The 25,550-nt window shown below is 53.2% G+C and overlaps 3 protein-coding genes and 1 non-coding gene across 5 annotated transcripts; all 4 read right to left on the minus strand.

The window, feature by feature from the left end:
- Positions 1-87: 87 nt before the first annotated feature.
- SAC3D1 (SAC3 domain containing 1) lies at positions 88-3,199 on the minus strand. The gene is made up of 3 exons (XM_086676963.1): positions 2,546-3,199; positions 1,789-2,369; positions 88-694 (listed from the first exon to the last, which is right to left on the minus strand). Exons 1-3 carry the CDS (start codon positions 2,647-2,649, stop codon positions 192-194), a joined length of 1,188 nt encoding a protein of 395 aa, XP_086533089.1. The 5' UTR covers positions 2,650-3,199; the 3' UTR covers positions 88-191.
- A 152-nt stretch (positions 3,200-3,351) lies between these two features.
- Positions 3,352-13,987, minus strand: SNX15 (sorting nexin 15). The gene is made up of 8 exons (XM_086676964.1): positions 13,768-13,987; positions 7,868-7,903; positions 7,538-7,658; positions 5,899-6,014; positions 5,651-5,798; positions 5,181-5,324; positions 3,944-4,201; positions 3,352-3,625 (listed from the first exon to the last, which is right to left on the minus strand). Exons 1-8 carry the CDS (start codon positions 13,864-13,866, stop codon positions 3,519-3,521), a joined length of 1,029 nt encoding a protein of 342 aa, XP_086533090.1. The 5' UTR covers positions 13,867-13,987; the 3' UTR covers positions 3,352-3,518.
- On the minus strand, positions 8,167-8,276 carry LOC147576385 (U6 spliceosomal RNA). The gene has a single exon (XR_015241483.1). It is a non-coding gene; the product is annotated as a U6 spliceosomal RNA (small nuclear RNA).
- Positions 13,988-17,249: 3,262 nt separating the features above from the next.
- Positions 17,250-23,805, minus strand: ARL2 (ARF like GTPase 2). 2 transcript variants are annotated; one of them, XM_086676966.1, is made up of 5 exons: positions 23,652-23,805; positions 20,440-20,550; positions 20,182-20,344; positions 18,601-18,681; positions 17,250-17,724 (listed from the first exon to the last, which is right to left on the minus strand). In XM_086676966.1, exons 1-5 carry the CDS (start codon positions 23,714-23,716, stop codon positions 17,590-17,592), a joined length of 555 nt encoding a protein of 184 aa, XP_086533092.1. In that variant the 5' UTR covers positions 23,717-23,805; the 3' UTR covers positions 17,250-17,589. The 2 variants fall into 2 exon arrangements, with proteins under 2 accessions (XP_086533092.1, XP_086533091.1); XM_086676965.1 differs by lacking the exon at positions 23,652-23,805 and adding an exon at positions 22,405-22,678 and having other exon boundaries at positions 20,440-20,673.
- Positions 23,806-25,550: the final 1,745 nt, after the last annotated feature.

Raw genomic sequence — 25,550 nt, forward strand, 5'->3', positions numbered from 1 at the left:
GGCCTTGCCCAGGCTCGGTTCCTCTCTCCCTACATACCTATCGTGTCTCAACAACCCCCTGCCCTCCCCCACATAAATCAATTATAGTTCTTGTCCCTACAAAACAAATTCCTTTTATTGTGTAGGAATGATGAGAAAAGAAACCTGAGTGCTTGGATCCATTCCTGGGCTCTGGGAGAGCGCACAGCTCCTCACGCAGGGGACTTCCGTCTAGCCACACCCTCATCTTCCTCCTCCGCCATGACCACCTCCTCCAGGGTGCGCCCTCCCAGTTTGCTCGCCACCAACACACTGCAGGTCCCCGCAGGTGGCAGCCCTTTCTCTGTGTAGCGACCCCTGAGAAACACAACTCTCTCCTGTCCGTCCAAGGGCAGTCCGTGGGCCTGGCACAGATCCCGTGCCTCTTCCGGCCCATCCAGGGCCAGCAGGTGGACCATGAAGCCCAGGGGCAAGGTCTGGCCTTTGGGGGTGCTCAGGGCACGAGCGAGGCGGGCCAGGGCTCCCCGGCGGGCACGGCCTATGTGGCACTGCACTGCGCAGCTTTGCAGATAGGGCAGGATCCGGAGCAGGCGGAATAGGCGGGCGGTGTTGCCTTCTCGAAAGGCTGAGTCCACAGCCAGGGCCCCGCGCAGGGCGGGGCAGGAACGCAGGGCGGCAGGTAGCTGCAGAACCTCATGAAGGGCCTCCACGGAGCCTGTGAGGGCGGACAGGGGGGACAGCTCAGTGTGTTTCTCTGATCAGGTCCACGTTCCATGTGGCCTCCGGTTAGGCCTCACCCCACCCTAGCCTCCCACCTGCTGAGGTCCTCAGCCACGCCCACCCCCTCTGGCCTACCACCAAGCCCTTCTCCGACCTTGGGCCGCCCACCTTCCGCTCTGGCCACGCCCCTCCCCTGGGCCAAGCTTACTTTCCCTCCCCCTTTCTCCATCAGCCCGTTCCTGAGCCTTATTGGAATGAGGTGCAGAGAGAGCCCCTTCAAACAGTCTGGATCCTCTTAGCAGAGTGAAGCATTGTTTTCGGATGAGGGAGACAGGCCCAAATGATTTCACGACTTGGCCTGAGGCTGTCCTTGAGTTCGTACGTAGAATTTGAAACACACACACACACACACACACACACACACACAAATCTGTTTTCTGGCTTCAAACTCAGCTCTTTCTCCACTGCCCTAGCTGCGATACAGACGAGGAAGCTCGTTCTGCCACACCTTCCCTGTCTACCTGGTGAGGCCTTTTCTTCAAAGAGCTTCTGCCCCTGCTTCCCTTCCAGGATAATCACAGACAATGGAACCTCGGGCCTCTTTTGTGAACTAAGGCTTCTGACCCATTAGTGGGTTGTGAAATCAAGAGCATTTTATTACAATTAAATAGGATAGTATTAGAACGCACCATCCACCCACAGGGAGGATCTAATGTCTTGAAACTTCTGTGTCAGAAGTCTCATGGGCATATATTCATGGCTGCTTTGCAACACTGAACTGCAGGTTTAAAAAAGTTTGAAAATCACTTAGGTGAATTTTCCCGTTCCAACCTTGTCCTCTCCACTTTTATTACAAAAACACCCGAGACCCAAATATGGGAATGGACAGTCCGGAAGGCCCACGTCGGGGCTCGGCGGATCTTGCGCATTGACTCGACAGACATCTAGAAGGCAGGGATGGGGAGGGAGCTAATGGTGAGATTGTAGAGCTTCCCGTTCCTTCCCTGGCCTCCACCATCCGTCTACAGGGAGGCACCCTTCCCACGCCCCGCCCCCGCCCCCTGCCCTTCCGCCGGGACCCGGACTCACCCAGGTTGTAGAGCAGAAAGAGGCCCTGGAAGACGGCCTCGCGGGGATGCGGCCCCGCGCCCTGAGCGTAGCAGCGCCGCAGAGAACCGAAGCCCTCCTGCACCTGGGCCTGCAGCAGCACCGGGTCCGCTGGCCCGCGCACGGCGTCGGGCCCCAGCCGCGCCACCACGGCCAGCAGCACTGCCAGCGCCGCCTCCAGCACCCCCGCCGCCTCGGCGTCGCCCGCGCCCTGCAGGGCCAGGTCCAGCCGCACGGCGCGCAGCCGGTCCGCCACGAAGCTGGCCACCTCGGCGCTGGATGCGTCGGCGCGCTCGGCCACCTCGCCGGCCAGGTAGCGCACGGTGGCCAGCAGCACGGACGGCGGACGCAGCTGGCTCGGCGGGGGCCGGGCCTTGCCGGCGGCCGGCCGCCTGTACTCCTTCACCGCGCGCTGCGGGTCCGCGCGGGGCCGGTCGCCGCGGCACCCCGGCGCCACCTCGAAGCGGTGCAGGCGGCGCTCCTTCTCGCGCTGAGCGCGCTCGGCGGCCGGGCACATGTCCGGGCACGTGCCCACCGGCAGCTTGCAGCCGGACATGGGTGGGCTGAGGGGAAAGGACAGGCTCTCAGCATCCCGGGGACCGCGGCGGCCAATCGCTCCATTCTACGCGAGGGCTGGCGGGGACTGTGGCGGCGGAGCTGGCTGATTGTGGCGGGGCCCCGCCTCCCCGCCCGGGGCCTGGCGTCCCCACCGCCCAACTGGCAAGCGCCGTCCTCTCACCGAATCTTGTCCCCTCCCACAAGGCCTCCAGCAGGACTCCCGAGACGCCCCGCGTTGTAGTTCAGCGCCACCATCTCCGGCTCAGGCGTCCCTGAAGCCTCCATGATGCACCGCGCACAGCCCCGCCCACTCGCATGACACACCAGTTTGTAGTCCCTTCCGCAACCAACCGCTTTGCAGGAGGGGCGGGGAAGGAATAGAGCCACGCCTTCCCAGGTTTCTGCCTGCCAAACCCTCGCTCTTCGCCTCTGGGCACCTCCCAAAATGGCTAACGCTAATTTGGGTTCCTCTTCATCATCCTTTTCACCCAATAACCTGGTTCAGTCGGTCCTGCTATCATTCTCTACTCTTGTTTCCCTGCAGACTATTCTCCCTATTTTCTAGATCAGGGGTCAGCAAACTTTTTCTGCAAAGGGCAGATAGTAAATGCTTTGGGATTTGCGGATTGGAATTAGTCGACTCTGCCACTATTCACCTCAGCTGGTGTAGTGGGAAAGCAGCCACAGACAATATTAAACGAATGAGCCTGATTGTGTTCCACATTTTATTCTTAGATACTTAAATTTCATGTAATTTTCACCTGTCACAGAATACTATTCTTTTGATTTTTTTTTTCAACTATTAAAAAATGTAAAAACCTTTCTAGCTCATGGGCCTTACAGAAAAAGGCACTTAGGCAAAATGTGGCTGCTGGCCGTAGTTTGCAGAACCCTGTTCTAGATGGGTAAACAGCTAGTTTAGGACCAGAGATGCTGCTCACACAAGATAGGATCACAAGTAGGAGTCCCTGATTCCAAGGTGGCAGATGTGGTCAAGGAGCTTCAAATTCATTATTTGTCTCATTCTTGGTCCAGTTACATACAGAAATCACCCCTAGAGTTACAAGACCAGGATGCAGGGCCAGGCCCCAGGGACAGTAAAAGGGAGTAGCTGGCAGTGCTGGAGCTAGTCCTGGGTAGGGGTTCATGTCCTCTCACGGGGGGAGTTGGGACAGATGCAGGTGCAAAATTTCTTCTGCCCGCTTTAGATATTCAGCTGCCTTCTTCTTCACACCCTCCCGGCGGGCAGGTGATGGGTCACCTATGGAGAGAGAATGGTTCAGCTGAGACACCTGGGTTCAGAACCCCTGGTCCAGCCCCTTACAGTTCACAGAGCATCAACGTGCATCTTCCCCCCTCCCCACCTGCCCCGCTGCTCCCCCGCTCCCTGGGAATCAGATCTATTCTCCCCATTTTACAAATAAGAAAATTGAGGCCACAAGAGGTAAAGAAACTGCCCAAGGTTATATACCTGGTCAGGGACAACGCTTCTCCCCCTGGACTTGCTTGTTTTGCACCTTCCCTTCCCTGCACCATCTGAGACTCTGGGCCTGACCTTCCACCTTCCAGGCCTACTCACCGGGAACCCCCTGTAGCAGGATGTGCACGCCGTCCCGATAGCCCTGCAGGGCTGCAGGGTAGGCACCTGCCTTCTCATCCCGCAGAGCCTGGGTGATGAGCTCTGTGGCTTGGCTCAGATATGCAGGGACGGGCCGTTCTTCCTCCTCCTCTTCCTCCTCCTGCCCTCCAGGCTCCCAGGGCTCCTGGTCCAGCCTTTCAGACTCCGCCTCCATTGCTGCCAGCTCACCCAGGTGGGTTGGACTGGGGCCCGCACCTTCTACAATCAGATATGGAGGACTCAGGCCAGACTGGCCCTCCTTTTCCCAGGGCCTGCTGCCCATCCCCAGAACTCTCTTGCCCATCAAGGTACCAACCTGTTCCACGTGGAGGGAAGCAGTGCCTGAGCAACTCAAGAGCCGTTTGTGCATAGCAAACTAGCCATGACCTATTTAATTGATGCAGTCCTTTGCTTTTGTAAAAACAAAAACAATGACCTTCCTAATTCTTTCCTTGGGTACGCACTAACATTAGTTTGTGAGGTTTGGGTCACTGGGCCTACTCCTCTCCTGACTATAGTTGATCTACAAACGTAAGAATTCTCTCCACAAAGTTTAACGGAAGGATGCTAGAGCAACCATACCAGGCCAAGGATAGAAAGGCTCCAAACCTTGGAACGTCAGAATAACGGATTCAGAGAATCTCAGGTCTTACAACTTCAGTTGAGAACCCCCTCCATGGGGGGCCTTCCCCCTTCCATGGGGGCGGGGGGTCTTGTGGTGCCTCCACCTGCCAGCAGCTGCTGCAGGGCCTCCCGTGCTGCTCTCTGAGCCCAAGCCTCACCCCTCCCCGATCAACAGGCCTCTCCTGCCCTCAAGATCTGCAGCGTGACCCCGAGCCAGCCGGGAAACCCCCACCTTGGGCTTCCAATGGAAGGAACTCAAACCCTCCGAAGACAGGGTGACCCCTGCCTGTTCCAAAGCTTTCTCAGGGAGGAGGAGATCCCACGGTGGGAGGTGGCTCATTTCCTTCCTCTGTGGTTGCCCACTGTCCAGGGGCCTCCAGCTTATGCGCCCTGGCACAGGGCAGGGGGGAGTATGGGGGGTGGGGACCTGCTTCCGATTCTCACTAAGGCTGCGGGCTGCCCGAAGGGGGGCTCCTTTCTAGGATTCACACAGGCACGACACGAGCTAGTTGGTGGCTCTGCCTACTCTCCTTGCCCCCACATCAGCCCCCCTCTGCTTGTCCCAGCTTGTTACCTTCCCTGGAGAAGGGGTCGAAGAGGGCAAGCTCAGCCTCTGTGAGGGGGCCTCGGGCAGGGGAACCGGATGCCTCCTCGGTGCTCCCACAGTTAAAGAGGAGATCCAGGGCCTCCTGGGCAGGGCTGGATGGTGGGGGATCCGCTGAGGAATAGATCATTGGTGACATTTCATGCCTGTCTTTATCATTTCCCAGCTTTCAAAATGGAATTGCCTCTCATTAAATCCTTGTGGCACCCAAGGGCACAGATAAGCCCACGTTTAGGGTTTGTACCCCTTTTACAGATTAAGAAACTATAGCCCAGAGAAGGAAAATGGCCTGGCTAGAGCTCCTCAGCAGGTTAATGGTAGAGGGGCTGGAACACACCCCAGAATTTTTACTGGGGAAAATCTTCACTGGGGAGGAAGTGTGTGCCCACCACCCCCCCTCAGACCCTCCAGCCCTGCTGCCCTCCCCACCCCCCATGTACCTGGCACCTCCAGTTCCTCAAGGCCTCTCCTCTCTGCAGGGAGCGGCTGGGGCAACCAGGGTTCCTCAGGGGGCGGTGTGGGGATCAGAGGGGGTGGCAGGATGTGTAGGTCCCTGGACATGTCAGAGGGCCGGGTTACCTCCCCACCCTGCGGGAGAGAAAGACAGGGATGGGGAAATCTCCAGCGCGGCCTCGAGGGCAGGTAGGTTTCCCAGGTACCCGGGAAGAGGGACAGCAGGTACACGCACCCGGAAGAACTCCTTGAGCTGGGGGCTGTTGTTGAGTGCAGGGATGTGCACCGTGAAGCGAAGCAGGTCCTCGGCCCCCTTCCGCCGCTCCTCAATCACTGAGGCCTCGAACCGGCCTGCAGCCGCCCCAAGGCAAGGGGTGGGGAGAGAGGCAGTGATCCACAGGGGTCACTCTCCTGGTTCAGCCGGAGAGGATCCCAGCAGCCTGCTGCCGTCCTCCCCATAATCTTCCCTGGCTCCTCCTGGGGAGGTGGGGTGAGGGTGCTTGCAAGCAGGGACCGAGCTCCCTAGTCATCCATTTGCCACATGTTTATCGAGCACCTACTAATGCGCTAGATTGGTGTTGAGAAGGCGAAAGAGAGAAAAGCAAGGCCTCTGCTCTCATGGACATCACATCCTAGACAGGCGGGGCAGGCAGCCAGCAAGAAACAAAATAGTTTCAGACGGGTTTGATGTAACGGAGAGGAAAGTAAGGCTCAGAGAGAAAAGTGACTCGGCCAAGGTCACACAGCAGGTAGCTCTGTGTTTACGGTTGCCCTGCTCTGTTCTAGATGTCCTGCAGAGTCACCTAGCTCTGACCTCGTCATCATGCTGCCAGGGGAGCAGCTGGCTGCGCTGCCCACAGCCTGGCATGACCTGCCAGCAGCAAGCCCTCTTCTTGCTGTGAAAGGGCAGCTCATGTGAGTCTACAGACACAAGTAACAGATCAGTCCCGGCCACCCAGAAATACATCGTGAGTGGCATACGTAATTTGTCATTTTCTAGTCACTATGTTAAAAAAAAAAAAAAGTAAAAAGAAACAGGTTAACTCGGTGTTAATAATATATTCCATTTGGGGCGCCTGGGTGGGCTCAGTTGGTTAAGCGTCCGACTCTTGGTTTCCACTCAGGTCACGATCTCAAGGTTCGTGGGTTCGAGCCCTGTGTCAGCCATCAGCGTGGCGCCTGCTTGGGATTCTCTCTCTCCTTCTCTTGCCTCTCCTGTACATACACACACACACACACACACACACACTCTCTCTCTCTCTCTCTGTCTCAAAATAAATAAGAGATTCTCTCTACAAAATATATAAATACATAAATATAAATATATAAATAAATATCTTTATATTGAGTTAAGTGAAATGCTTTATATATATGTTTCACTTCACCCAAGCAACCAAAATAATCTCCTTTGGACACAGGATCCATAGATAAGCTATGAGGATAATTTACATTCTATTTCAGTGTGCATTCAACCCACAGGCACACCTCAGCTCAGACTCACCACGTCTGGCTCACAGCTGGCACTTTTGGACAGTGAGGGTCTGGAGGAAACACCGGCTTGTGGGGAAGCATTCTGGTTCTAGCCATTTACAGGCCAAGCCCCTTCATGACCCTGCGTCCCAGCGGCCTTGTCTTGAAAATGGGGCTAACGTAGACGGAATGTTAAAGGGCCTGAGATGCACACTAAAGGCTAGGCTGCTCTGAGCCTCAGTTTCCCCCTGTGTGGAAGGAGGTTGTCTCTAAGGGCCCTTCAGCTCCCCAAAAGTGTCTCTGCTGGCGGTCTGGGTTCCCCTCATCCAGCCCCCGCCAGCAGGGGGTCCCCTTTGCCCACCTGTCCCTCCATCTGCGGCCTGAATGCCAGGATGAACACTCACCAAACACTTGGGCACGGGGGAAGGCCGGGAACTCCTCCAGGCGGCGGAAGAGGTTGCGGTGGGTGTAGGCCAGGTCCCCATGCAGCTTGCGGAAGTCGCTGTACCGCTTCCAGACCACCACCTAAGGGGGACACAAGACTTGACCCAGGCCGGCAACAGTGGAAAGAGGCTTCCCCGCAACCCCCCCCCCCCCCCGCCTGGCCCCAGCGTGGGTGTGCAGATTGGGGCATAGCACCCCCTCTTCCCAGGGCTGCAGAGTGATCAGTTGTTCCTTTACTGCTCCTGCATCTGGAATCGGGGAATGGTCCCCCTTCCTCCCAGGAGCCTCACCTCTTTGACATCCTCTGGGTCCCTCTTTGAGATGAACTGAGGAAGAAAGGCAAGAACCAGGTGAGTCCAGAGACTGACATCTGACACCCCATCACCCAGTAAAATCCAGGGAGGCCCCAGGTACCTCCCAGCCCCCTCTCAAAAGGGCAGTGGCCTTTGGCTGTCGACCACGGCTGTCAAGGTGTCCTGGCTTCGAGGCTTTGTGTGGCTTGGAGCAGTTTTTCGACCATACGCCAATTTCGCCATCTGCCCAACGCGAGGGTCCCTAAGGACCCGTCCACACCCCTTGGTCCTCGGCCCAACTTTTATCTCAGTTCCTTCGTGAATTACATGCCATCCTTCTGCAGCGGCCACACTAACCTTCTCTGCGTCGTTCCAACTGTAGCTTACGTACCACCTAAGTGAGCACTATTTCAGTTCCTTCAAAGGGCCAAGTCCCTGAATTTCATACTGAAACCAAAGAACCTCAAGTTCTCCAAAGAATCAGGTTCCGTCCCAGGAGCTCCTCCTTCCTTAAGTGAGGGAGATGCTGTGGGCAAACACTCCTGAACACAGAAGAACCATCACCGGGGTTGTGACTTTCTGGAAGGGCAGACTGGGGTCTGAGGTGGAAAGAAGACCCTGTATTCGCTATGTTACATTTCTTTTTTTTTTTTAATTAAAAAAAAATTTTTTTACATTTTTATTTCTTTTTGAGAGACAGAGAGAGACAGAGTGCGAGTGGGGCAGGGGCAGAGAGACAGGGAGACACAGACTCCGAAGCAGGCTCCAGGCTCCGGGCGGTCAGCACAGAGCCTGACGCGGGGCTCGAACTCACAAATTGTGAGATCATGACCTGAGCCGAAGTCAAACGCTCAACCAACTGAGCCACTCAGGAGCCCCCCCCCAACCTTTTTTTTTTTTTTAATTTTTTAATGTTTATTTATATTTGAGAGAGACAGACAGAATGCGAGTGGGTTACGGGCAGAAAGAGAGGGAGACCCAGAATCCGGAGCAGGCTCCAGGCTCTAAGCTGTCAGCCCCGACGCAGGGCTTGAACTCATGAGCTGTGAGATCATGACCTGAGCTGAAGTCGGAAGCTCAATCGACTGAGCCACCCAGGCACCCCCACTATATTATATTTCTTTTTTTTAAATTTTTTTTTTAACATTTATTCATTTTTGAGAGACAGAGGCAGAGTGGGAGTGGGGGAGGAGCAGAGAGAGGGGGAGACACAGAATCTGAAACAGGCTCCAGGCTCCGAGGCATCAGCACAGGGCCCGACGCGGGGCTCGAAGTCACGAACTGCGAGATCATGACCTGAGCTGAAGTCGGACGCTTCACAGACTGAGCCACCCAGGTGCCCCAATACTGCAATAATTTTCTATGGCGACAGATGGTCAACTACACTTATCGTGGTCAACATTTCATAAGCGTCGAATCACTATGTGGTACACCTGAAAATAACATAATACCGTCTGTCAACTAAACTTCAGTTAAAAATAAAAATTCTTGGGGCGCCTGGGTGGCGCAGTCGGTTAAGCGGCCGACTTCAGCCAGGTCACGATCTCGCGGTCCGGGAGTTCGAGCCCCGCGTCGGGCTCTGGGCTGATGGCTCAGAGCCTGGAGCCTGTTTCCGATTCTGTGTCTCCCTCTCTCTCTGCCCCTCCCCCGTTCGTGCTCTGTCTCTCTCTGTCCCAAAAATAAATAAACGTTGAAAAAAAAAAAAAATTAAAAAAAAAAAATTCTTTAAAAATCACACAGCAAGCAAGAGGGACAGCTAGGACCAAAACCTTGGCTTTTGCTTTTCACAACAAACTTGCCTGAAATATGTTGGGTAAAAGAAACTAGATTTATTTATTTATTTATTTATTAAAAAAAAAATTTTTTTAACATTTTATTTATTTTTGAGACAGAGAGAGACAGAGCATGAACGGGGGAGGGGCAGAGGGAGATGGAGAGACAGAATCGGAAGCAGGCTCCAGGCTCTGAGCCATCAGCCCAGAGCCCGACGCGGGGCTCGAACTCACGGACCGCGAGATCGTGACCTGAGCCGAAGTCGGACGCTCAACCGACTGAGCCACCCAGGCGCCCCAAGAAACTAGATTTAAAAACTGTTGAGGAATATACATACCTGACAAAAAAAAACCCTCATATCCGGAATATATAAAGAACTCCTACAGATCAATACTAAAAAGATAACTCAACTTTTAAATAGGGGCGCCTGGGTGGCTCAGTCGGTTAAGCGTCTGATTTTGGCTCAGGTCATGATCTCACAGTCTGTGAGTTCGAGCCCCACGTCAGGCTCTGTGCCACCAGCTCAGAGCCTGGAGCCTGCTTCAGATTCTGTCTCCCTCTCTCTCTGCCCCTCCCCAACTTGTGCTCTGTCTCTCTCTAAAAAAAACAAAACAAAACACACACACACTAAAAAAAATTAAAATTGGGCAAAATATTTGAGCAGGCACCTTCCACGAAAGAAGGTGTTTGAATGGCCAATAAGATTATGAAAATATGCTCAACATCATTAGTCATCAGAGAAATGCAAATTATACTGCAATCAGATGTTACACATCCACCAGCCTAGAATGCTGAAAATTAAAGATGCTCATGATATCAAGTGCTGGTGAGAACAGGAGTATAAAACAGTATAACCACTTTTAAAAACCGGTGATTTCTTTCTCTTTTCTCTTCCTTCTCTTCTCTTCAGATTAAAAAAAAAAATTTTTTTTAATGTTTATTTTTGAGACAGAGGCAGAGCACAAGCAAGGGAGGGGCAGACAGAGGGAGACACAGAATCTGAAACAGGCTCCACGCTCTGAGCTGTCAGCACAGAACGTGATGCAGGGCTCGAACCTACGAACCGTGAGATCATGACCTGAGCCCAAGTTGGACGCTCAACCGACTGAGCCACCCAGGCGTCCCTCTTCAGATTTTATTTTTAAGTAATCTCTACACCCAACATGGGGCTCAAACTCACAACCCCAAGCTCTACTGAAAGAGCCAGGCAGGTGCCCCGAAAATTGGTAATTTCTAAAGTCTATTTATTTTGAGAGAGAGTGTGGGTGAGCACAAGCCGGGTAGGGGCAGAGAGGGAGAGAGAGAGGGAAGGAGAGACTGAAAAACCCAAGCAGGCTCTGCGTTGGCAGCACGGAGCCCTACTCAGGGCTTGAACTCACCAACCATCGGGAGATAATGACCTGAGCCGAAACCAAGAGTCAGATGCTTAACCGACTGAGCCACCCAGGTGCCCCCCAAACTGGTAATTTCTAGAACAACTACACAGGTACCTATCAAATGACCCACTAATTCCACTCCTAAGTACATACCAAGAAGAAATGGGTGCACATGCCCATAAAAAGACTTGTACATGTGTTCATACAACTCTACTTGTAGCAACTAAAACACTTTTTAGATACAACCCAAATGTCCAATAACAGCAGAATGAATAAAGAAATGGTGGTGTATTTATACAAGGGACTAATACCACATGGCAATGAAAAAAGAAAACTTATACATGTAACAACACAGATGAATTCCAAAAACACCATATAGACAGTGACGAAGGCCAGACACAAAAGAGTACTTGCTGTGGATGATTCCATTTGTATGAGGTTCAAGAACAGACAAAACTAATCTGTGGCAAGAGAAGTCAGGTCAGTGGTTACATCTGTGGGAGTAGGACTATAGATTGGGAAGGAACAAAAAAAGACTGTCTATATCCTGGTCTGAGCGCTGCCTGCACAGACGTATACATATGTAATGTAAAAATTACTGGGCTATACACTTGAGATTTGGGCATATGTATGTAAATTATGTGTCAGTTTTTAAAAATTTACAAGGGGAGGGGCGCCTGGGTGGCGCAGTCGGTTAAGCGTCCGACTTCAGCCAGGTCACGATCTCACGGTCCGTGAGTTCGAGCCCCGCGTCAGGCTCTGGGCTGATGGCTCGGAGCCTGGAGCCTGTTTCCGATTCTGTGTCTCCCTCTCTCTCTGCCCCTCCCCCGTTCATGCTCCGTCTCTGTCTGTCCCATAAATAAATAAAAAACGTTGAAAAAAAATAAAATAAAATAAAAAATTTACAAGGGGAAATAACAAAAAAAAAAAAAAAAAAAGGAAGAATACCGGCAAGTGACTTGTAGAACGTCACTGTGTGTCAGTAATAAAATGGATACACATATCTGCTTTTTTAAATAATCTTTTTAAAAATTTTTATTATTTTTTTTTTAAACGTTTATTTATTTTTGAGACGGAGAGAGACACAGCATGAACGGGGAAGGGGCAGAGAGAGAGGGAAACACAGAATCGGAAGCAGGCTCCAGGCTCCGAGCCATCAGCCCAGAGCCCGACGCGGGGCTCGAACTTGCGGACCGCGAGATTGTGACCTGAGCCGAAGTCGGACGCTCAACCGACTGAGCCACCCAGGCACCCCGAAAATTTTTTTTTTATTATTTTTTGGTTTGTCAGGTGATTATCTTTTTTTTCTTTTGTAAGTTTTCATTTAAATTCAACATAAAGTTAATATAAAGTGTAATATTAGTTTCAGTAGAATTTTGTGACATACCTAATTTTTTTTAAGTTTGTTTATTTTGAGAGAGAGAATGCAGGGTGGAGGCAGAGAGAGAGAGAGAGAGAGAGAGAGAACAGGGTAGAGGCAGAGGTGGTCGGGGCAGGGGGGAATCCCAAGGAGGCTCTGAGCTGTCAGTGTAGAGCCTGACTCAGGACTTGATCCCATGAACCTCGGGAGTAGATCCATGGCCTGAGCCTAAATCAAGAGCCGGAGGCTTAACGGATTGAGCCACCCAGGCACCTCTGACATATTTGCTTTTAAATATAGGGTTTATCTGCAAGGATAAATAAGAAACTAGCTGCATTGGCTCTCACAAAAATGGCAGACAGATGGGGATGGTAAGGGAGGGAAAATTATTTATCTTTAAAAGTTACAAAAAATATATCAAAACAATGCATTTACTTGTTTAAAAGTGCTTCAACAGAAAGACTTCTAGGAAAAGGCTACAGCTCCTTGTCACACCCTTCCCACCCCCCTCCGTCTCATCTTTCTAAGGGCAATCTTTTTGTGTTTTTAGGCCAAAGTTAAGGCATAAAGGATATGGGGAAAGCTCATTTTAAACATCTAGGATTCTGCACTTAAATCACTTTGGAAGTATCTTTGAGTTTCTGCATCCTTTTAACAGTTACTAATGCACCAGTTTAATAGTTGCCTAGTTCAAAATTCTAAAGGTACAAAACAATTTATAGCGAAGTTTTCCCCAACCAATTCTTGTCTGTCATTCTACAGATACTCTTTTATACTGCTTCCATTTTTTAATTTTTCTCTTGGTTTCCCCCAAGTATCTATACACGGTGCTTATAAACATTGTTACTGCTACATACGTCAACTTTCGTCTTTATCTACTGACCTCCTGCTAGGACTGTGAAGATAGAGACTTACTCTTCAGATTCTTTTGAACTGTATGAATTTTTAAAGCCATAGAGCGGTGTTTTCTGAAGAATTAAAAATGAAAGTCTTTTAAAAAGGAACTTTTACGTAAACATCAAACAAACCAGTTAACAAAACTTAACTCCAAGAGACTGGAGAACTGATATTTGGATGGAACAGAGCTTTCCTCTTAATTTAGAGAAATTCACAGCCTGAAGTGAAGACACCACACGTCTGGCGTGGGAACCCACCCCTCCCACTCCGGGAACTGCCGTCCACGCCCTTTTAAAAGGACAGCGCCCTCCCAGGGCCTCGCCCCCTGAAGGCTAAAGAAGTAAACGAAGGCTCTTACCGCAGCCTCCCCTTAAAGGGGAAATCCATTTCTGTCGTCTAAAAAGGGAGCTTCCAGCTGCTCCTTGCCTTAAGGTAAAACCCGGCCCCCCTCTAGTTAAAAGGGTAAAGGTCCCCGCCGGGCCCCACCTCACCTGCGCGGTCACTTTATATTCGGTGTAGCCTTTGGGGTGGGTCCGGGGATCGGAGACGGTGTAGTGCCGCAGAAAGTCGTCCTTCGCCTGGCGGGACATGGCAGCCGAGCTGGAGCGGAGCTGACCGCCGGCCTCTGCCTCCTCCACGCCGCCCCCGCCCCTCCGGGTCAGTCTCTGCCAGCCACCGCCTCAGCCGGGCTTGCGCCCTCCTTCCTTGGGCCTAGGGAGCAGTCGCAAGTGACGGCGCAGTTCTCGGCCCAGGCGGGCGGCCAGGGAGCGTCTAAAAAGTTCACGGTTGTTGGTAAAGCGTGAACTGGGGGATTGAAGCTGGGGAGGTTGGATCGTTCAGCTGTGACCCGAGGTCAAACCCGCCCCATCAAGCATCGCCAGCTTCTCCTCTGCTTCCCAATTCCCTGCTTTCATCTATCCATCCAACTTTCACTGTGTCCAAAGTGTGCCAGTTGTAGCCAAATCATTTCCCTGTCTCCCTCCATAGGATTCGATAATTCATGTTTTCAGGAAAGGTAGGGGAAGCAAAAGAGAATTCCAGAGAGGCAGGATGGCTTCACAAGTTCTGAAGTCACACTTTTTTTCTTCTTTTTTCTTTTTTTTTTTGATAGCATTTTCTTTAATCAATTAATTTGTTTATAGTTTAATTTACATCCAAGTTAGCACGTGGTGCAATAATGATTTCAGGAGTAGATTCCTTAATGCCCCTGACCTATTTAGACCACCCCTCCTCCCGCAACCCCTATCTGGCAATCCTCTGTTTGTTCTCCATATTTAAGAGTCTCTTACGTTTTGTCCCGCTCCCTGTTTTTATATTATTTTTCCTTCCCTTCCCTTTTGTTCATCTGTTTAGTATCTTAAATTCATCATGTGAGCGAAGTCATACGATATCTGTCTTTCTCTGACTAATTTCACTTAGCATAATACCCTCCAGTTCCATCCACATAGTTGCAAATGACTTTTTTTTTTTTTTAATGTTTATTTATTTTTGAGAGAAAGAGAGAGTGTGAGCAGGGGAGGGGCAGAAAGAGAGGGAGACCCAGAATGTAAAGCATGCTGCAGGCTCCGAGCTGTCAGCACAGAGCCTGTTGGGGCTCTTGAGCTCAAGAATGACTGAGCCACCCAGGCACCCCTGAGGTCACACTTCTTACCAGCTGTATGGGTTTCCTTTAATTACTGGAGCCTAAATCTCTCATCTCTAGGTTTATAATAGAGGGTGTTTTATAATAGAATCTCCTGCAGTGGATATTTCTTTTTTTCTCTTCTTGGCCTGTCCAGCATTCACCCCCTTCTCTCCGTTAGCACTGTATCTTTGTTTGAAGATAGTTCTCTATATGTGTAGCCCTTCAGCCTCCTACCCCAGAATCCAAAGGTGTTGGCTCCTTTCCTTGCCCCAGCTCCTGGGTCGGGGTGGGGGACTCTCTCCTGAAGCCTGAGTACCTTGAGTGAGGGACCAAGGGCACAATGTCTGGCAAGGGGACCAATTTGTTCCTGGTGTGCAGTGTTGGCCGCAGATTTAGCTGCCCAGCCCCTGGGCACTCCTGACGTCTGGCATCCTGAGACCTCCGTCGGGGAGACCATGAGTTCCGGGTATCCTTCCAAGAACCATCCAGTTGGCTGGGGGCAGTTGTGATCAGTATCTGGGGCAGGCCGATGAGAACCCTGACTGATAACCACCGCCGCCAGGGTGTGAAGCTTAAAAGCAGTAGTGTGAGTGAGGCCCTCAAGTGCTCATGGCCACTCCTGGTGCTGGAACTCAGATGTGTGGGCACCATACTGCCAGCCGCCAGACAGAGGTGAAGGAAACTCCCAAATAAGACTTGTGGAGGCTCAGGCAGAGGGTAGATAACCAGGAGGTGTTGGGGAGGGCGCTGAGATGGGATATCCCCTTGAACGGTACACACCTCTGCAGACCCATTTGCTTTGTTTATTTATAAGTGTTTATTTTTTTATTTTTGAGAGAGAGGAGAGAGAGAGAGCACAGGCGGGGGAGGAGCAGAGAGAGAGGGAGACACAGAATCCGAAGCAGGCTCCAGGCTCTAAGCTGGGCACAGAGCCTCTGCGAGAGGGTAGCGGCAGCCAGGGTCTACACATAGCCTTTATTTCATGTCCCATTAGATATAAACATCAAAGAGCCTCAAAGTATGAAAGGGAGCACAAAGGGTCTTAAACATTAACGAGACCCACATCTGGTGTTTATGTGCAAGCACGCAGGGAGCGCGTGCAGTTTCACGGACTGCCAGGCAATTACAGTGGGTCTGTTTCTTAACTGCCTTCTGGGGGAGCACGGGGCTCTGTACCTCGTGATGCTGTCGCGTTCAACAGCCTTGAGACCAGAACACTGCGGATGTTTCAGCTGTTGCCCCCTTCACCCTCCGGGGCTTACAATACATTTTCTAGAAATAACTCCACAAAGCCCCATTCCTATCTAGATCAGTTTCCCCCCCGCCCCCGGCCTTCAGACTCCAGCTCCACCACTTCCATCGGCGGGAGGAGCACCACCATTTCCATCAGCGGGAGGAGCAGAGGGAGGCAAGTTGCAGATCCCCGCTGCCAGCAGGGCTCCCCACGTTCCCACTGGGCTGAGTGCAGGATGCAGGCTTTCTGCCACAGCTCACACTCCCCATCTGCAAGCCTTGGTAATGAGAATGGCCTTGTTATTTTCTTCTTTTTCTCCACCCATGCATAATTCATGCTTTAACTCAAGGATGCTGCTTACTACTAAGGGCGCCCCGGGAGGACTTGAACGCTGTGATGACTCATCTGGATCAGTGGATGGCTGAATTCACATCCACTGGATCTGCTTGAGCTCTTACTGGTTCAAATAGTGATAATTATAGCTAACACTGTGCAGTGCTTGTGACACACAAGACACCCACCCATTTGGTCCTTGTCCCAAACTTAGCAGGTCGGTGCCATGGATCTCTCCCCCAGACGGGGACACTGTGGCACAGACAGGTTAGGCAACTTGCTCAGCATCATCCGGTGAGTGGCAGAGCTGGGGTTTGGCTCTGGAGCCTGGGTGTGCTCATGCACCATAGGGCTTGGGAGCGCGGGGACCACAGAGTGTCTCACACAGAGGACAGGGCAGGTCGTTTTAATCTTCTATACGGTAGGACAGGTTATGTTCTGAGTTTGTCTACCTAACGCCAATTTCCCCTCGTCCACCCTAACAGAGCCCGGATTTTGCACATTCCCTCTCCAGGAAGGAATCCTAGCACCAGTTTAGGAGCAAATCTCTGTGTCTTTCTCACCTTTAACGTCACTCCCTCTGGGGAGCCTGCCTGGACTCTTCCAAGTGGGATTCGTTGCCGCCCTGTCCTGTGCTCCTCTAATTCTTTGTCTGTCCCTGTGACACTGCCGCGGTTAACCCTCTGATTGAAATGACCCGTTCCTTTCTGTGCCCTGCTGCGCCCTGGGCTCCGGGTGGGGGTCTTAAAGCTGCTGGATCAACGCATGACTCTATCAGGAAGTGGGGCAGGGAACGGTTTATTCTCACAGCTGAGCAAAGGATGAGGCCCACAGCCTTGGTAGCAGCAGAGGCGGCCCCCTCCCAGCCCCAGCCCTCTCCTCCGCAGGCGGGCCGGGTCAGGAGCCAGGGTGACAGCCAGGGAAGCAGCCCTCCGGCCACGGGAGCCGGCCGCCGAGAAGCAGTGGGTAGTGTTAGCAGCAGCAGGTTACGGAGTGGGGCGGGGGGTGTTAGTCAGCCTGGCCGACTGCCATCCCCCCCGTGGATGGTGCCTGATGAGGGCCGGGGGAGGGGGCTGGACTGTGAGGTGTGGGGGTGAGGGGGGGGGAAACGTCTGGAGTGGTTCAGTCGGCCGTGAAGACGCGGCTGGAAATGTCATCCAGGAGCCAGTCGATGCCAGGTAGGAGGTTCTCCCCCGTGACGGCGCTGCAGCCCTGGATGCACCAGTGGTGGCTGTGGATGGAGTCCAGCTCCAGGGCCTGGGAGGGGGAAAGATGACGGTGGGCCCTGGGGACCACAGGCCCTGCCCACTCACCGCCTCTTCCCTCTCCTGGCCCACGGGAAATCCATGCCTCCCTTTAGGGCCTGCTCTCAGGAGCCTCCCCTGGCCCCTGGGGAAGATCTGTCAGCCCCTCAGGGCACCTGGGCTCTCGGCACCCAACCCCACCTGCGCTACCCCTCAGTAACTGAACAGGGACGCAGGCTCCTGAGCATCTGCTAGGATCCAGGCATTGTGCTACGAGCCCCACAAACGTCCTCCCATCCACTCTTCCCAAGGCCCAAGGAGCCAGGGATTGTTGGGTATTTTACTTAGAATACCTCAGAGAGCTTAAGCAACCTGCCTCAGGTCACACAGCTAGTAAGTGACAGAACCAAGATTCTAACCCTACTCTTTCTCATGCTGCTGCTTCAAGCCCTAGAATCAGAAGTAGGATCGATACAATTTGGGGACACAGAGGCCTGTGTTTAAATCCGGGCTTGTTTGCTCCCTGGCTGTGTGACCCTGGGTGAGTCGCCTAGCTTCTCTAAACCTGCTTCGCCATCTATAGAGTGATAGTAACAGTTCCTAGTCTGTGAGGCTGGGGTGAGGACTGAATGTCAAGATAATCCACGCAGAGAGCCTGGCATGGGAGCACTCACTACTGGCTGGCTGCTATTGTCCTGCAGGATCATGTTCGCAGGCCTGCCTTCCCCCAGGCTGTGGGGCACAACCGTGTCTCATTAATCACTGACTCTCCAGTGGCCTGCATAGGCCCTGCCACACAGGAGAGGCTACTAAATGCTTGTCGAACAAGTTAACAAAGAAAACGTGTGCTTCTTTTCCTCCACGAACCTGTGCCAAGGCCCGGACTCACCTCACAGATGGCGTTAGAGGACAGCGCTCCGGGTAGGTCCTGCTTATTGGCAAAGATGAGGAGGGTCGCTCCAGCCAGGCGCTGGGGGAAAAGAACGGGGGGGGGGGAGGGGGTTGGGAGTGGGGGCTCAGAGGGCAGCCCGGCCCCTCCCCTCATCACCCAGAGCAGGTGGGGTCAGAGATCTACCTGGAAGATCAAGGCAAGGCCCTGGGGTGGTAGGAGAGGCCCAAGTGGGGTAGCACCATGGCCATGGTCTGTGAGTCCAGCCATACTTGGAGCGGGTTGGGAGGGGGGGTGGTGCAGAGCCCTAGGCTGGGGCCTAGTGGGCACCTCTCCCCTCTATGCCTCAGTTTCCTCCTCCATAAATGGGGAGGGGGTGACGGGCATGATCCCCAAGCCCTCTGGTTCTAAACGGCTCCCATATCCCATGACCTGATATGGGCAATGAATGCAACTGTCCTGGAGACCACGGGGTCTGCTGGAAGTGACCTTTCCCTCTTCCCAAGTTCATGTTGCCCTTTAACTGTGCACTACCCTCACAGGCCTCACTCTTGGCCTCTGCTTCCAGTTAGTTCTACGTGTGTATTTCCGCCGGGAGTCCCTGCACATAAGCAGGTGGATCTAGCCCTGACAAATGGCCTCGAGGTGCCAGGCCAGGGCTCAGCACTGACATCCATGATCTCACTGAACCTGCTTGACACCCCTTGGAGGTGGCTCCTGCTACCCCAGGTGACCTGTCCCTGTGTGCCCAGAACAGTCCTGTTGCTGTCTGTTGTCCCTGCATAAGTATTAACAACTTCCTCTTTCATTCTTAAAAGTGTCCTTGTTTTCAACTAAATGCAGTGTCGTACCCCGGACAAATCCTGCAGCAGAAAAAGGAGATTGGTGGAAAAACTGGTGAAATCCAATTAAAATCTCTAGTTAAGAGTGACTTACTAATGTTACTTTCTAAGTTTTGACAAATGCAGGGTGGTTGCATAAGATGTTAACAGGGGAAGCGGAGTGAAAAGTATTTCTGTTTCTTCGCTATCTTCGCAACTTTTCTGTAAAACTAAAATTTTACTTAAAAGCGTTTTGGCCCAGCTAATAAGTTAGCAGAGCACCCTAATTATAATGCCCAGCTCAGAAACGAGGAAGTGGAGGTTCAGAGAGGTTAAGTGCCTTGCCTGAGGTCACACAGCGGAGAGGCCAACTCCCGAGCCAGGCTCCGCTGCTTCCCAAAGCTCCACCCAATGGCCTCAGATGAGCCTCCCGAGAGCCCCATTCACGGTGCAGAAACTGAAGTTCAGGGTGGTGGGGCGGTGACATCACAGGGACGTGAACCCAGGTCCCAGTTCATAGCATGCCCTGCCCACAGCACTGTGGGTTTCCCTGGACCAAATGTACAGGTTGTCTCTGCCTCCCCAAGGGTGGGCACCTCGTGAGGGCTCAGTGAAGGAACAGAGCCCTCCCCCCCCTAGGTGTTCCTTTGGGGTCACGGACCCCTCAGGGAATCTGCTCACACATCCGCGTATGTGCACAAAGTGTGGGGGCCTGGATGGAAGCCTGGCTCCCCCCGGCTTGGCCAGCCACCCTGCCCACCTCCTCCACCAACAGGCTCTGGAGCTCCCGCTGGCAGTCCTTCATGCGCTGCCGGTCGGCGCTGTCCACCACCCAGATGAGGCCGTCGGTGCTCTCAAAGTAGTTCCGCCAGTAGGACCGCAGGGACTTCTGGCCGCCCACATCCCAGATGTTCAGCTTGAATCTGGGCGGGAATGGGGTGGCCAGAGGGTCAGCCTGGCCCCTCACCCGCCCTCCCTGCCCTACTCTGGGCCAGCCCGCTGCAGGGCCCCCACTCACCCCCGGTGTTCCAGGGTCTTAATGTTGAAGCCCAGTGTCGGGGAGATGGTGTCGATGTCTTCCCCGTTGAACTTCTTGAGGATGGTTGTTTTGCCAGCATTGTCCAGGCCTCTGGGGCACACCAGGTTAAGGAGAAGTCCCCGTGCTCTGCCCAGGGTGGTGACATCACCGTCGTGCCCCTCTTTTAGGGGACCAATGGTTTCCCGCCACGTATCAAATGAGTTGAGCACGTGCCTGAGCCCCAAGTTATCGGCCCGTGAGAAATGGGAAAGTATCAAGAAATAAAGATTTTATCATCTCGTCCTGACCGAAGATTCCTTCATTCGCTCTACAATATTTATTGAATACTGACTATGTGCCGGGCCCTCCTCTGGTGCTGGGGGTGGGTACCCCAGAGTCAAAGTCCCCACCCTGTGCACCTTCTAGTCCAGTGTAGAGACAGGCGACAGAGTGCAAACAAATGAGACTCAAGGTACCGTCAGCTCCTGGTGACTAAGGAATACAGCTAAGAGGCTTTCGGGGAGGGCCTTTGCAGGAGCTTCCTTTAGCTCAGGCACCCCTCTCGGGGTCTTGGGCTGAGGCCCAAACGATAAGAAGCCAGCTTTCCAAAGGGCTAAGGGAAGAGCATTCTAGGTAGAGGGAACAGCAGGAGCAAATATCTGGGGGTAGCCAGCCTCACCTTTCTGTTTCTGGAATATTCCAAACCCTCTGCTGCTGAGTGCGCAAACAAATGGGAACCACCCTCCTCTGTCCTTCCAACGTTCGAGGGGGGGCTTGCAGCTGGGAGCGGGCCCAGGCGACTCAAACCAGTGGAAGGAGGGGGAACCAAGAAGCTCTCCTGAGACCCAGCCTTCACCTCTGATTATCCAACTCCAACTCCATCATCCACTGGATCATTCCCATCAGCAGACAAGCTGGTGTCTCTCCCACCTTAGGAGAAGCAAACGTCACCCTCTCTTGATCCCTTCTCCCTCTTATTCCTTTACTTCCTTCCCTTGACAGCAAATCTTCTCAAAACCATTGTTCGTAAGCACCCTCTCCAATTTCTGCCTTCCTGCTCGTCCTTGAGGCTTTTGCTGCCACTGCTTCCCTGAAACAGCTCTTACCAAGGTACCTAAAGACCTCGTGTTCTTCTCCTTCTGGGCAGTAACCAGGCCTCGTCTTCCCGCACCATCAGCAGCACCTGACACAGTGGCCTGCCCCCTCCTCCACTGCCTCACCTGGTTCTCATCGCCCTGACCTCTTATCTAGGTAAGCTCGGTCCTTTCCTCTGTCCACACTCATCCCTTACAGCTCTCACCCAGGACCATGGCTTCAGATACCATCTGGTTTTTTTTTCTTTTTTAAGCTTATTTTAATTTTAAGAGCACATGCCAAAAAAAAAAAAAAAAAAAAAAAGCACATGCACAAGCAGGGAAGGGACAGAGAGAGAGAGGGAGAGAATCCCAAGCAGGCTCTGTACTGCCAGTGCAGAGCCTGATGTGGGGCTCGAACCCAGGAACCAAGAGATCGTGACCTGAGCCCAAATCGAGAGCCGGAAGCTCAATCGACTGAGCCACCCAGGTGCCCCGCAAATACCACCTTTATGCTAATGACTCCTAAAAGTACACATCCCACCCAGCTGCTCCCCTGGACTCAGTCCCTCTCTTCAGCTGCCCATCTGGCACTTAGAGGATGTCTCAGAGGCATCTTCTGTGGCTAAACCTGAGATCTCCTCTTTCTGAACCTGCTCCTTGCCCCCCTTCCCCATCTCAGCAAGTGGTTCCTCATTCTTCGAACCGCTCTGGCCAGAAACCTCAGAGTCAGGCTTGACTTGGCTCTCCCTCTCACTTTGTGCCCAATCCAGGAGCGATTCCTGCTGGGCCTGTAGGCAAAATGTTCCCCATCTTCCATCACCTCCCTGCTTCCACCCTGATCCAAGCCACCATCCTATCTCGCCTGTGGCGGGGCAATGGCACACCTAACCTGAGATCATGCTTCCTCTCCACACTTCTCATCGAAAGGAAAAGCCAAAAACCAAAAGGCTCTTCAGTCCCCTCTGTCTTCATCTCGTAATCTAGTAATCACTCTCCAGCCACACTGCCCTCCTTGACATTCTTTTGAACACACCCGTTGAGTTCCTCCTTCCAGACCTTTGCGCTCGTTCCTTTTGCATCAACAAATTTCCCTAGATATCCACGTGATTCAGTCCTCGCCGCCTCACCTTTACTCCACTGTCAATTTCTCCATTGTGGCCTTCATTGACCACTTTATTTAAACTGCATTTTTCCCCCCATACGTCCTATACAGCTTACCTATTTGCTTTCTCCCCACAGCATTACGGACCGTCCAAGACGGTGGGGTTTGGTTTTGCTGTTTTACCCCAGCCCCTAGGAGAGTGCCTAGTATATAGTAGGCACTCAGTAAATATTTAATTGGATGGGTGGATTCTCGGCGCCTTTCTAAAAGAGAGCTTTTTAAAAGAGACATGATGTGACTATTATAGTTATTTGTACACTTAAATGTCTTTTCTCCCCTGCTAGGGGAGCTCTGGGTGAAACCCGCCCAGCTCCGGGATCGCGGAGTCCCGACGCGGCCAGGATAAGAGGGGGCAGAAGGCGTGCAGGCGCCTGTTAACGGGACTCGGAAGGTCGGCGGGGCCCTCGGGCCTACACGCAGTCAGCCTGGGGAGGGGACGGGAGATAACGACCGGCCGCGGGGCCACACAGACGGGCAGTTGGACACAGGGATGAAAACAACCCGAGGCGTCTACACCCGCCTCCCCCCCCCGCCAAAGCGAGGGCGGGGCCCGCACGCCCCCGGGATTCCGACCTTGAGGGCGGGGCCGGGGTCTGGCACCCTCGGACAGGGGAGGAAGGTCAGAGCCAGGGAGGACAGCGGCCTCACGCTCGGGCCAGACCGACGGGTGGTGGCATCCGAGTCGCCTCCGGCCCTCCTTCCCGCCCCCTGCATAGGGATATCTAGTCTAGCCGCTGCGCCTGTAGGCCCTCACCTTTGGCATTGGCAACGGAGACCCCCCGCCCCGAGCCGGTGGTACGACCTCCTCACGCCCCCCCACCCCGCTAGAGCGATTGGTAGGGCCCACGTGCGTGACGCACAATGGGCAGTTGGTACGCGCCGGCCGCGCACCCCGCGCCCGGTAGGGGGCGCCTGGCACCGCCCGCCCGGCGGGGCCCCAGCTACCCTCGCGGCTCCGGCGTCCAGGAGGATACAGCATGAGCAGTCGCAGCTCCCGCTCTTTCTGCTTCATCTTCTTCAGAATGGTCAGAAGCCCCATGGTCCCAGTAGCCCCCTCCCGGCCGCCGTTTCTTCCTAGTCCCGGGACCCCTCTCCCTGCTCCTATTGGCTATCACGCCCACCGACAGCGCAACCTATTGGTCGGCCTGTCGCTGGGTCCCGCCCTCGCTCCCACGTGACCGCGAAGCCGCCTGGCGGTGGGGCCGAGATGGTCCCTCTAGCGGTGCTAGGGGCTTCTGCGGGGCCACCTGCGTTAACCCTTCGCTTCCCGAGGGCTTGGGGGACGAGGGCACCGCCATTCCTTCTTCCCCAGGAACCCAGACTCGGCCAGGAACGGAAACCTGGATTGTATCTTGGCTGCACAGGGGGTAGGAATTGTGACTCAGGAGTCGGAATCGACAGCCCCAAGGATGTTGACAAGCTCGTCCGGGGGCCAGTGTAAGGCCCTGTTCCCCGGAAACATGATCCAGGTCCTGCTCATCTTAGGTCTCGGCATCATTCTAAACCTGCCAGTTACAGGGCCTCCCCTTTTCCCCGTCTCCTGGACTCGTAGAGGGTGGGCCGGGGATTCTTCGTCGCGGGCGAAAATGCCCCCTAGGGGCCGTTTCGAAATGTGCTGGAGCATTTTGGGCTTGTCCCAATTACAAGATATAGTTCCTGTTGTTTAGATGACACAAAGAGTTGTTCTGCCTAGGATGCCCATCATTTCTCCTTTGAGAAGCACTGGTCTTCATTTTGCCAGTGAGAATATTGAGACGCACACGATGGTTAGCACAATGACTGGCGTATGGTAGTTACTCAATAAATATTTGTTATTGAACGAATGACTGTCCCAAGAGTTTAGTTCTTTACCTTAGCGTTCAAGTCCTGAAGAAGTGAAGAAAATGAGGCCAGGGCCAGGCAAACTGTAAAGTCAGAAGGGTGAGCTAAGCTTATGGTCTTATTTTGAGCCCTTGCCCCATCCCACTGCAGGGTAAATGTGAGTGGGTAACAGAGTAGGCCCTGACTGGTGCTGGGGAGAGAACAGTCAGGCACAAGCTGAAAATAATGGCTGATTTCTGTGTGATTTGTTTATAAAGCTCGTCACCTTTTCTACTTCACTCTCCTGGCAACCCCGAGAGGTTTCTTTTTTGTAGATAGTGATAGTGAAGTCCAGAGAACTTAAGGAGCTGGGGCAGCACTTTAGCATTTTTTTTTTTTAATTTTTTTTTTTAACGTTTATTTATTTTTGAGACAGAGAGAGACACAGCATGAACGGGGGAGGGGCAGAGAGAGAGGGAAACACAGAATCGGAAGCAGGCTCCAGGCTCTGAGCCATCAGCCCAGAGCCCGACGCGGGGCTCGAACTCGCAGACTGCGAGATCGTGACCTGAGCCGAAGTCGGACGCTTAACCGACTGAGCCACCCAGGCGCCCCAGCATTTTTTTAATATATATATTTTTAACGTTTATTCACTTTTTGAGAGACCGAGACAGAGTGTGAGCAGGACAGGGACAGAGAGAGAGGGAGACACAGAATCCAAAGCAGGCTCCAGACTCTGAGCTGTCAGCACAGAGCCCGACTCGGGCTCGAACTCACAAACCCTGAGATCTCGACCTGAGCGAAGTCGGATGCTTAACCGGCTGAGCCAACTTGGGCAGCGCTTTAAACTCAGATCCGGGGGCACCGGGGTGGCTCAGTCGGTTGAGCGGCTGACTTCGGCCCAGGTCATGATCTCGCTGTCTGTGAGCTCGAGCCCCATGTGGGGCTCTGTGCTGACAGCTCGGAGCCTGGAGCCTGCTTCGGATTCTGTGTCTCCCTCTCTCTCTGCCCCTCCCCCACTCATGCTCTGTCTCTCTGTCAAAAATAAATAAACTTTAAAAAATATATATGAA

This window comes from Puma concolor, chromosome D1 (genome assembly GCF_028749965.1).
Source record: "Puma concolor isolate L17-30 chromosome D1, mPumCon1.1.hap2, whole genome shotgun sequence".
Taxonomy (NCBI): domain Eukaryota; kingdom Metazoa; phylum Chordata; class Mammalia; order Carnivora; family Felidae; genus Puma; species Puma concolor.

What these genes read in the sequence shown, in the direction of transcription:
- SNX15 (XM_086676964.1), bottom strand. Translation starts at nt 13,866, where the DNA reads ATGTCCCGCCAGGCGAAGGACGACTTTCTGCGGCACTACACCGTCTCC. An exon ending in AGCTCAAGGAGTTCTTCCGG is followed by an intron (nt 5,799 to 5,898) that starts GTGCGTGTACCT and finishes TCTCTCCCGCAG; the next exon opens with GGTGGGGAGGTAACCCGGCC. An exon ending in CCTGCTACAGGGGGTTCCCG is followed by an intron (nt 3,626 to 3,943) that starts GTGAGTAGGCCT and finishes CTCTCTCCATAG; the next exon opens with GTGACCCATCACCTGCCCGC.
- ARL2 (XM_086676965.1), bottom strand. Translation starts at nt 22,487, where the DNA reads ATGAAGACAGAGGGGACTGAAGAGCCTTTTGGTTTTTGGCTTTTCCTT. An exon ending in GAGAGGAAGCATGATCTCAG is followed by an intron (nt 20,674 to 22,404) that starts GTTAGGTGTGCC and finishes CTTGGGGCTCAG; the next exon opens with GCACGTGCTCAACTCATTTG. An exon ending in AGAGCCTGTTGGTGGAGGAG is followed by an intron (nt 18,682 to 20,181) that starts GTGGGCAGGGTG and finishes CTTTTCCCCCAG; the next exon opens with CGCCTGGCTGGAGCGACCCT.
- SAC3D1 (XM_086676963.1), bottom strand. Translation starts at nt 2,649, where the DNA reads ATGGAGGCTTCAGGGACGCCTGAGCCGGAGATGGTGGCGCTGAACTAC. An exon ending in GTGGGAGGGGACAAGATTCG is followed by an intron (nt 2,370 to 2,545) that starts GTGAGAGGACGG and finishes CTTTCCCCTCAG; the next exon opens with CCCACCCATGTCCGGCTGCA. An exon ending in CTTTCTGCTCTACAACCTGG is followed by an intron (nt 695 to 1,788) that starts GTGAGTCCGGGT and finishes CCGCCCTCACAG; the next exon opens with GCTCCGTGGAGGCCCTTCAT.